General features: G+C 38.1%; 1 protein-coding gene across 1 annotated transcript in view; it reads right to left on the reverse strand.

The window, feature by feature from the left end:
- Positions 1 to 6,216: 6,216 nt before the first annotated feature.
- ppp1r16b (protein phosphatase 1, regulatory subunit 16B) overlaps positions 6,217 to 12,215 on the reverse strand; it is a gene marked incomplete at both ends in the record, with an annotated part of 46,560 nt that continues 40,561 nt past the window's right edge. The window contains 5 exons of the mRNA XM_083892843.1: positions 6,217 to 6,696; positions 7,689 to 7,836; positions 8,018 to 8,147; positions 8,754 to 8,829; positions 8,918 to 9,043. Of these exons, the coding sequence (XP_083748969.1) occupies positions 6,217 to 6,696; positions 7,689 to 7,836; positions 8,018 to 8,147; positions 8,754 to 8,829; positions 8,918 to 9,043 (960 nt within the window). The remainder of the gene's footprint in view (positions 6,697 to 7,688; positions 7,837 to 8,017; positions 8,148 to 8,753; positions 8,830 to 8,917; positions 9,044 to 12,215) is intronic.

Genomic DNA, 12,215 nt, shown 5'->3' on the forward strand with positions numbered 1-12,215 from the left:
ATACTATACTATGTCGTCCAAAATCTAAAAAAAAATTTGAATTTTTTTTTTAGCCAAAAATGTGACCAAAACATCATACTATACTATGTCTTCGACCTCAATGTCATACTACACTATTTCGTCCAAAATATGACAATTTTTTTGAAAAAAATGAATTTGGTCCAAAATTTTACAAAACGACATACTATACTATGTCGTCCAAAGTCGGAAAAACATTTTGAAACTTTTTTTTAGCCTAAAATGTGACCAAAACGTCATACTATACTATGTCGTCGACCTCAATGTCATACTACACTATTTCATCCAAAATCTGACCATTTTTTAGAAACAAATATTTTGGTCCAAAATTTGTCAAAAACGACAGACTATACTATGTCGTCCAAAATCTAAAAAAAAATTTGAATTTTTTTTTTAGCCAAAAATGTGACCAAAACATCATACTATACTATGTCTTCGACCTCAATGTCATACTACACTATTTCGTCCAAAATATTACAATTTTTTTGAAAAAAATGAATTTGGTCCAAAATTTTACAAGACGACATACTATACTATGTCGTCCAAAGTCGGAAAAACATTTTGAAACTTTTTTTTAGCCTAAAATGTGACCAAAACGTCATACTATACTATGTCGTCGACCTCAATGTCATACTACACTATTTCGTCCAAAATCTGACAATTTTTTTGAAAAAAATGAATTTGGTCCAAAATGTGACCAAAACGTCATACTATACTATGTCGTCGACCTCAATGTCATACTACACTATTTCGTCCAAAATCTGACAATTTTTTTGAAAAAAATGAATTTGGTCCAAAATTTGACAAAAACATCATACTATACTATGTCGTCCAAAGTCAAAAAACATTTTGAAACTTTTTTTTAGCCCAAAATGTGACCAAAACATCATACTATACTATGTCGTCGACCTCAATGTCATACTACACTATTTCGTCCAAAATCTGACAATTTTTTTGAAAAAAATGAATTTGGTCCAAAATTTTACAAAACGACATACTATACTATGTCGTCCAAAGTCGGAAAAACATTTTGAATTTTTTTTTAAGCCCAAAATGTGACCAAAACATCATACTATACTATGTCTTCGACCTCAATGTCATACTACACTATTTCATCCAAAATCTGACCATTTTTTAGAAACAAATATTTTGGTCCAAAATTTGACCAAAAGGACATACTATACTATGTCGTCGACCTCAATGTCATACTACACTATTTCGTCCAAAATCGGACAAATTTTTTTAAAAAAAAGAATTTGGTCCAAAATTTGACAAAAACGACATACTATACTATGTCGTCCAAAATCGGAAAAACATTTTGAAACTTTTTTTTAGCCCAAAATGTGACCAAAACGTCATACTATACTATGTCGTCGACCTCAATGTCATACTACACTATTTCATCCAAAATCTGACCATTTTTTTGAAAAAAATGAATTTGGTCCAAAATTTGACAAAAACGACATACTATACTATGTCGTCCAAAATCTAAAAATGTCTTTGAATTTTTTTTTTTGCCCAAAATGTGACCAAAACATCATACTATACTATGTCGTCCAAAGTCAAAAAACATTTTGAAACTTTTTTTTAGCCCAAAATGTGACCAAAACATCATACTATACTATGTCGTCGACCTCAATGTCATACTACACTATTTCATCCAAAATCTGACCACTTTTTAGAAACAAATATTTTGGTCCAAAATCTGATTTTTTTTTATGAACTTTTCTTTTTTGCCCAAAATGTGACCAATACATCCTACTATACTATGTCGTTGACCTCAATTTCATACCACACTATTTCGCCCAAAATCTGACAATTCTTTTGAAAAAAAAGAATTTGGTCCAAAATTGTCAAAAACGACATGCTATACTATGTCGTCCAAAATCTAAAAATTTCTTTGAATTTTTTTTTTAGCCCAAAATGTGACCAAAAAATCATTCTATACTATGTCGTCGACCTCAATGTCATACTACACTATTTCATCCAAAATCTGACCACTTTTTAGAAACAAATATTTTGGTCCAAAATTTGACAAAAACGACATACTATACTATGTCTTCCAAAATCTAAAAATTTCTTTGAATTTTTTTTTTAGCCAAAAATGTGACCAAAACATCATACTATACTCTGTCGTCGACCTCAATGTCATACTACACTATTTCGTCCAAAATCTGACAATTTTTTTGAAAAAAATGAATTTGGTCCAAAATTTTACAAAACGACATACTATACTATGTCGTCCAAAGTCGGAAAAACATTTTGAATTTTTTTTTAAGCCCAAAATGTGACCAAAACATCATACTATACTATGTCTTCGACCTCAATGTCATACTACACTATTTCATCCAAAATCTGACCATTTTTTAGAAACAAATATTTTGGTCCAAAATTTGACCAAAAGGACATACTATACTATGTCGTCGACCTCAATGTCATACTACACTATTTCGTCCAAAATCGGACAAATTTTTTTTTTAAAAAGAATTTGGTCCAAAATTTGACAAAAACGACATACTATACTATGTCGTCCAAAATCGGAAAAACATTTTGAAACTTTTTTTTAGCCCAAAATGTGACCAAAACGTCATACTATACTATGTCGTCGACCTCAATGTCATACTACACTATTTCATCCAAAATCTGACCATTTTTTTGAAAAAAATGAATTTGGTCCAAAATTTGACAAAAACGACATACTATACTATGTCGTCCAAAATCTAATCATTTCTTTGAATTTCTTTTTTTAGCCCAAAATGTGACCAAAACATCATACTATACTATGTCGTCGACCTCAATGTCATACTACACTATTTCGTCTAAAATCTGACAATTTTTTTGAAAAAAATGAATTTGGTCCAAAATTTTACAAAACGACATACTATACTATGTCGTCCAAAGTCGGAAAAACATTTTGAATTTTTTTTTAAGCCCAAAATGTAACCAAAACGTCATACTATACTATGTCGTCGACCTCAATGTCATTCTACACTATTTCGTCCAAAATCTGACAATTTTTTTTGCAAAAAATGAATTCGGTCCAAAATTTGACAAAAACGACATACTATACTATGTCGTCCAAAATCTAAAAATGTCTTTGAATTTTTTTTTTAGCCCAAAATGTGACCAAAACATCCTACTATACTATGTCGTCGACCTCAATGTCATACTACACTATTTCGTCCAAAATCTGACCATTTTTTAGAAAAATAAATTTTGGTCCAAAATTTTACCAAAACATCATACTATACTATTTCGTCGACCTCAATGTCATGCCACACTATTTCGTCACTATTATGACTCCAAACACATCTCCGGACACAAACTTGACCCAACAGGAAGTAGGCCATTTAAATTGTGGCCCTGAAGGTCTGAAAGATGAGAAAATAATGCTACATTGGTGTGAACGGGTGAATGGTAAAACTGTAGTGTTGTGCAGTTTTGAGTGGTCATCATGATTAGAAAAGTGCTAAATACAGACCATTTACCTTTGGACAGAACAAAGAGATGTTACAAATTCAAAAGAGTCTGTGTAAAATTCTCAAAATATACAATTTATTCAAAATATGTTAATGCAACCATCAATATATTCCAGTAATTACAAAATCAGTAGTTGTTTTTCTCCATTATATTCTTATTATTTATCGACAGTGAGGCTCACAGTCAAACACAAGCCTTTGATCTTTACACCATGACGACACAGGTTTACTTTTTTTAAAACAGGCGACGGTCCCTTTCTGACTCAAACTGACCAGGCTGGACTTCAAAAGAAATTCTTCAGTTTGACTGAATTTCTCCAGGAGGCAGATGTCAGAGTTTAAATTTAGCAACTGGAGCAGATGTGAGCCGGCGTGACTTCAGAGACTTTCTGCGAACTCACGACAAAAACACGATGATGTCAGTGCACAGGAAGAAACACTCACTACAGGGAACAAAAAAAAAACCGAAGGGGAAGTAGCACAGTCTGACGTAAACGGTACTTCTTTAAAAATTGAGCTGAGGTCAAACACAAATTTGTCCTGGAAAAACCACGTGTGTTAATACTGTTTTATCAAATACCAGTAACTGTATCTAAACACCGACATGTAAATGCAGGACATCATGGAAACCGACACAAATACACACACAAACTTATTCACAAACTAATGTGTATAAATATTTGACACTGCACAGCAGATGTTACGGGGTGATGAGAGGAATTCTGGGTGATCACACCACCATGACAGCGCTACTGCAACGATTTCAACTTTTAAAATCATTGAAGACTCTTTGGCACTCACTGGAAGATCAGAGGTTAGAGCAATCATACTTGTTTGCTGCTTATTCACTGTCTTTGTCAGGTTTGATCAGGAGACTGTTTGATTTGTTTGGAGCCAGTAGCCTGTTAGCTTAGCACAAAGACAGGGACATCTGGGCCAACTCATTTATAGACACACAGAGCCATATATTTATATATATATATATATTTTTATATATATATATATATATATATTTTTATATATATATATATATATATATATTTTTATATATATATATATATATATATATTTTTATATATATATATATATATATACACACATATTTATATATATATATATACACACATATAATTATATATATATATATATATATACATATATATACACACATATAATTATATATATATATATATATATATACACACATATAATTATATATATATATATATATATATATATACACACACATATATTTATATATATATATATACATATACATATATCATATATATATGCATATATCTATAAAAACATACATATATAACAATGTCAATATAACAATGTCTTTGTCAAATCCAGATTATTGGTGGAAAAAAACAAATTATTTGGCTGATTATTTTTACTGATTTATATAGTTTGTGTTTGAGAGCGTGATATATGAAAGGACACCTGGCATAACACAGTGGACTAATCCAAAAATAACACAACCGAGTCCGTGTGTGTATCAGAAACTTCATACTATACTTGTTACAGTAATTAGTTACCAAACATTTACATCGTCTGTTAATGAGACAAATACAGTGACTGAGGGAGTGTAGAGCCACACAATGGCCACAAGGGGGGGGGAAACAACCATAACACAAAACAAATAACAGTGAAACAATTATGAACAATGTACAACAACCCTTTACTTGACTTCATGTGTTTGAATTCTCCACGTCTGAAGGTGCTTTTGCCGGAAGATTCCATAGCTCATCATACGCTGCATTCACACCATCCAAATAATAAATACACTCATGTTATTAGAACCATAATGTTTTGTTTTCCTTTTACACATTATTTCATAAATAATAATAAAAAAAAACATACAGTAATTTTCAACCACACACAAAGTGGATTCTGTATAAAACTGTCAGTTTAGGCTTTGAGGATATGAGGAGGAGGGCGAGGTGACGTGTAGATGACAGAATATAGTGAGTTTTAAACACAAGTGCAGTACTATACTCTTTTATCTCTCATGATTAAAACAAAAATACACACAGCCTGAATATGTTAACACTGTTTCATGGCATTCCTTCCCTTTATCTATGCAGGCAGCATTTTAACATGAAGGAGACTGGAGTAGAGGTCTCTCTCTGTGCTACGTTTGGCTTCGTCTTACGTTGTAACAACACTAAATCTGCACAGCTCTGGCTCGGTCATCTTCTTCTTCTTCTTCCACATAATGAACGTGACGAGAATAATGGCCCGAGAAGCAGAGCATCGTGATGTGACGGAGGAATTAAATACAAGATCATCATCCACTTGTAGGCTACGAAAAATCTCCATCTTCATCTGAGGGCAGAACATGCAGTACCTCGAGACACTCTCTCATGATTTCAAATCTTTTCCAAGTGAAAAGCTTTTTTAAAAACTGTCTTGCAGGGACAGACAAACAGCTGTTGCCGGGACTTGTATGAAAAGACATTAAAATCCAAGCGTCCCCTGAAGGAAAAGACCCTTTTCTCTTCTCTGCTACATTTGAGAACGCCTCCTTTACTCGACAACGAGGAAAAGTCTGCAGACTTCCTTCAGGCTGTTCATCTTCTCTGAACAAAGTGTGAAAGAGGTGGAGGAACAGCTCAAAGACAAGAACACTCCCTCTTTCTTTCCTCTGTCCTACAGCACATTCTTCTCCTTCTTCTTCTTCTTTGTGCGAACCCATCGCGTGACCACATCGCTACGACACACAGCAGCAGGCCCGCGTCTTCGGCTGCTCCTCCTCCATTGGCTGTTTCAGTTTCAGGAGGGGCGGGTCGCCGCTGGCTGGCGTGTAGTAAACAGCGCTGCCATTGGACGAGACCAGTGGCATGCGAGGGTCCTCGGTGTTGATTTTGGCATCGGCAAAGGAGTCCGTGGAGCCGTTGCCTAGGTGACCGTTAAACAACGGGTGGCTCAACAGCTTGGCGGCGGCCCTCTGTTTCTTCAGCTCCGACAGAGTCTGCGCTCGCTCCCTCGGCCAGGCGTCCTCGTGGCTCGGCTGCGTGGAGACGACGCTTCCGCCTTTGTCGGAAGACAATGGCGTGTTGCCATTGGAGGGCGTCTGGGGTGGTACGGACGTCGTGGTGGAGATGAGGCCGTTGTGTTTGCTGCTGCCGTCTTTGAGGATGGTCGGCAGCTTGGGCTTGTCTGGCAGCTCCACAGCCACAATTGGCTTAACCTGCAGGACATGAAAAGTGACAGCTTTAATTCCATTAGACAATTAAATACATGAGGGTAGGGCTGGGCGATATATCGAAAATGTATAGTTATCGAAATTTACGACGATAATCGACGTCATTTTGTCCATGTCGATATATTCGATAATTAATTTTTTTTTAAATAAAAGTCGTTTTTGGCCGTGTGTGTATGTAGGCAGGCTACCGTGTGTTCATGTCCCTTTAAGACACTCGGCTGTGTACAGCGTGTGTAGTCACGTGACTCCACGCTCTCTGTAACAAGGGAAAAAGACGGTGAGGAAAGACGAAGCGGCTGTTTGTACTTTCGAATTTCAGTTTCAGAGTTCACTAATACTGTTTACCAACTGTGGGGGGGAACCCAAGAGCAAATCCTACACTGTCCATCCATCTTCTACCGCTTTATCCTCCACATGAGTCACAACTAATCCCCCAAAACTGCATGTTTTTGACTGGACTGTGGGAGGAAGCTGGAGAACCCGGAGAAAACCCTCACACACATGGGGAGAACATGCATCCTTCACTGTGTTACTTTAAACTAACAAATTGAACAATAGCACGACACCTGATTCTCTAATTAAAACTGCAACCCTAATAATGTATCTGGTTAAACCTGTGTCTGTCCCTCTATTTTATGTCAAAACATTATTATCTAATGTGGAAAAAGGTCTGTTATACCAGGTTTATTCAAGACACAAGACATGCGTTAAACCCAAATATATAAGACCAACTTTCAGTCACATTTTTCCAATCCAAATGCCAATCACAGAATTTGACAGAAGCAGGTAGCGCCCTGAGACCTTTGAACAGTACTGTATATCAACTTTCTGCAATCTGAATATTGGTGTTAAATAGTGCTATAAGTACAGTAGAGGTAGATGATTAGAGCAAGAGATGTTAACGCACCTAGAGCTATGTAAATCTAAAAGAAGTCAAACGAGAAGAATAAATACAGTAAAATATTCTGATGACTTACATGAACTACTTGATTGTTCTCCTGCTCAGACTCCTTCTCCTTCTCGTCCTGCTCCTCTCGTCCTCCCCTCCAGACGATGGCCTCCGTCTCGTACTCCTTGCGACATAAGTTGTGTCTGTCCGACAGACTCGCCCGTCGCACCACTTTTCTGTCGACACAGAGCAACGGGGACGTAAAGCGACTACTAAAATAAACATTTCAGTCAGTAATTCTTCAAAGCTTTTATTCAAATACAATAATACTCTATTGTAAGTCTTTTTAATTCCATGGATCAGGGCTCTGTATTTTCCAGGTGCTTTCTTACAACACCAGCAGATGTCAGCACTCACCCACGGCTGCCTGCGCTGGACGTCCGCCTGCACAGCGAGGTCTTGTGTTTCAGCTGCGACTTCATGATGATGTCATGTTTGTGTTTGAGGTCCAGCAGGATGGCTCTGAACTCCTCATCCTCACACAGGTCTGGAAAAAGTGACAGTAGGACAGTGATTGTCGAGGGGAATTGTTGTTCTTAGTGAGGCCTTTTTGTCTCTAATAGTGGTTGTTTGATACAATTCTGTTTGACAAGATTGACAAGATAAATAATGATTTTTACTCAAAATAACAATTCTGCTATCGTCAAAGAATCAGCAAATCTGTTTTCATATGTGCTAAACTTAATTGCACAAGGGTTTTTATTAGAACCTGGAGAGATGGTTGCTGGAAATGGGCCTCTATACACCTATGTACATATTCCATTAAAAACCAGACATTTGCAGCTAGAATAGTCGTTTACCACATTAACAATGTATAGAGTGTATTTCTGATTCATTTAATGTTATATTCATTGAAAAAAAAAGTGGGACATTTCTAAGTGACCCCAAACTGTTGAACGGTTGTGTACTTTTGAACATTTTTAAAATGTACTAAAGAAAAATGTAACATCTGGCATTGATGAGGTGTAATTTTGTAAATCAGCACTCGGCGGAAATAACCCTTGATGAAAATGGTGACTAAATAAGTTTAAAGTGAGCTCCTGCTGTTTTCATAACCTCCCACCAGGTGAGAGAGAGTGAGGTGTAAATGTACCGATTGGCGTCTCCTCCAGGAAGGTCTTGGCGTTGAGACTGGCTCCGTGAGACACCAGCAGCTCAGCCACATGCATCTGAAACCACGACATCACAGAATCACATCAGTGCTTTTTTTAATCAACTTGTGCGTGTGTTTCCTGCTTCCTGCTGTGTTTACCTTACCTGACCCCAGCACGCTGCGGCGTGAAGAGGCTGCCATCCATCCGAGTCTCTCAGGTCCATGCGTCCTCCCCCCTCCAGCAGCAGCTCCGAGGCCTGCACGTAGCCGTTTGCTGCTGCGACGTGGAGCTACATCCAAGGACGGAGGAAGAAACAGTGTTGATGGGATTCACTCTTTACTCAGTCAAAACGAAGAAGTCACTTGACTCCAGTTGTTCAATTATGTTCAAGTTTGTCTGTCAGTGAGCACCTTCAGATGCTAATATTCTGTCACAACATTTCAAAAAGACTCTGCCTTCACTTCACGGTTGATTGGGTGCTCAATCTTACACAAGCAGGTAAAATGGATCCTGCAGGTCTGAGAGAGGCCTCTCTCTCTCTGCAGGAAAATATCCAATTACACCAGGAGCTAAGACAAAAGCGAATCCCTGCAAACATTTTGAATTCATATCGTGCACTAAAGGAACTCTTAAACCACAACTCAACCAGTTTTATTTGAGAGGAGCTACTCTAGTTTCCCCAAGATATCAGTAACTGAATTCTCAGACGGTAATTTGCAACAAGAATATTTTCATGGACTGGATTGTGCTTTGCAATGAAAAACTCAATAAAATGATTAAAAATACTATCTTTCCTAAAAAATAGGAAAACATTTTTCCTTCCCAAAATGTAATGAAATCAATTCACCTGCCAAGTTAAGTTTAAATAGAACTGGTGGATCATGAATCTATTTTACAAAAAGGAAACATTTCGGGGGGTGGGGGGGGTGGGGGGGGAACTACAGAGGCTTTAAATCTCAAGTCATAATGACATTTTTTGTGTTTTTGAAATACTAGTGCAGTGCCCGTTGGAAGTATGTATTCCTATAGATTTTTTCAGTTGTGGTAAAGCATGATAAGGAACATAAAGGCTAAAATAATACAAACAATGTTCAACCTCATTAGGCACAACGCAAATGTGCCTTAAGAGGTTTGCAAATATATTCGAAGCATCCTTGTTCAGGGCGATGCCGACTATTATGATGGTGAACTTTAAGTCATTCCGAGATACTTTTTGTTTTTGAGAAGAAAGTCAGCTCACTGTCAAAGTGCATCAGGGCAAATGGATAATTTCCTGAATTTCAAAAAATTCATTCAAATGATTCCTTAAGAGGTTTGCAGATATTTGACAAAACATCAGTCGATCTGTAACAACGTAGACACAGCAAAGCTGGCAACCGCACTAATCTGAGATTGTCATAAAGCCAGTCCATCCTCTTGTGCAGCGGCTCTTTGCTTTTGACGCCACTCAAACTGTGGTGAGTGTGAACAGAAAAAAAACATTTTGGTCTAACATTGAACAACTCGCGTTGTTCATCTCTGAACGAGAACACGGCGTGATCTGTTCCTTTATCGCTCCACGTGTTCCACACTGGGATGTTCCTGTGATACTGCTTCCTGTGTTACAGTACACACATGTTCTGTACCTGGTGGTGGAAGAAAATCACAGCCTTGTGCATTGCAGAGGTTTCAGACACATGCTGCTACATTATACTGCAGTGACTCACTGGATGAAATGCAGCCACTGATTATGAGTATAGAAAGACGCAATATAATACGCTAATTAGTGTCTCGACTGGTCTCTTGCAAAGCAGAAACAAGAGCCTAATGCTACATGAGCTGCGGGTCGAGACAAATCCATTCATTTGGAATTTTTTGACAGCAAAAACATCCAGCACATTTAAATTTAGGCGTCTCAGCACATCAGTTATGTCCCTGGCTTCCTGATCTCTGAAGCATGTGTATGAGGGGATGTTTATCAGAGATTCTTAGGAATTTGAGCAATGTGCAGGGTTTCCAGCTTCTGTTTTTTTTTCTTTTTTTAATCCTCTCTTGACTTCAAGCTACTGAGGGGAAAAAAAACAGAGATCCAGTGCTGCAGGACGAGGTTAAAAACCTTGAAGAGAAACAAGCAATAACAATACCTCTCACTGCTGTTTTTCTAGGTGAATCGAGACTAAAAAGTCCGAACCAGTCCCAGGTCTCATCCTCCGGTCTTTGTTGCCGATTTTAATAAGACACGCTCTAGTTTGTTTCTGCATGCTCGAATGAAGATTATCAGGAAGCATAAAGTACGGGGACAAGCAGCTCAATCACCCAATCTGATTAGACTTTGCAGCTTAACACGGTTATTTTTGGGCAACTACCGTGTAATTGTCCCGTAACTGTTTTCCTGTGTTTCACCCTGAGATCTGAAGCTAAATCCCGGATACATAATAATGTTGACATTTAGAACCATGTGAAACCATACACTGATAGAACAATGTTTTTTGTTGTTGTGAGCGTCGCTGAATGCATCACCAATCTGTATCTGGAAACAAAACAAGTTTTAATATTGAATCTATTTGAACCAAACAGAACCCATCCATTGGACATGCCTGCCATAGACTATGTATTAAAAATAGAAACCAGGAAATAAATATTGTTGAAAAGCCACCAGGGGGCGACTCTACTAGTTGCAAAAATTTTTAAAATGTGCCTCTTTCTAACCCTGGATTTCCACTGGACGCGGAACGGCCGCGGAACGGCAGCGGCGCGGTCGCCGTTGCAAATCGTGTCTCAGCAGCGGCCCAGAAGCGGCTCGCCGCGCCGCAGCGCTATCGATAGGAATCAGTTCTATTTTTTCCGTTGCCGCTGCTGAACCTTGTAAATTTCAACAAAGCAGATCGCACAAGACAGGAAGTCCGACACAGAATCAAAGTAAAACATTTCCGCCCCCCTTTCAAAATAAAACACAATACGCAGGTCATATAACCTGTCACAACTTCACATCAACATTACGTCGTGACCGGTGCTACCAGGTAAACAGTCAATTAATCAGAGCGTCTCGGAGAGTCATAATGTACGACGAGAGACTGATTGTTGAAGTGGAGAAACACAAAATCATTAATGACACCAGATCAACAGTTCTTCCACGTCAGAGAATGAAAAGAAGCTGTGTTGTTGTTTACTTTATACACAGTCTATCACTGGATCTTGCGAACTCGCGTCCGTTCAAGATTATCGCGCGATCTTCCGTGAATACCGGCCGGCTCCCAAGGCTCCGCGCCGCTGCCGTAACGCGCCCGGTGGGGATTGACGCCGGGCAGAGGATGAAGCAGAACCGCGCCGCTGCCGTTCCGCGGCTGTTCCGCGTCCAGTGGAAATCCTGGGTAACTTGATTTATGACATTGGTAAACATTTTACTTAGGAGTTAATGGTCTAAATTGCTAGTTTAAAGTCTTCTTCAACAGCGCATGATTTTGTTCCCATTACGAGAAAAA

This window comes from Microchirus variegatus, assembly GCF_963457635.1.
Source record: "Microchirus variegatus genome assembly, chromosome: 7".
Lineage (NCBI taxonomy): Eukaryota > Metazoa > Chordata > Actinopteri > Pleuronectiformes > Soleidae > Microchirus > Microchirus variegatus.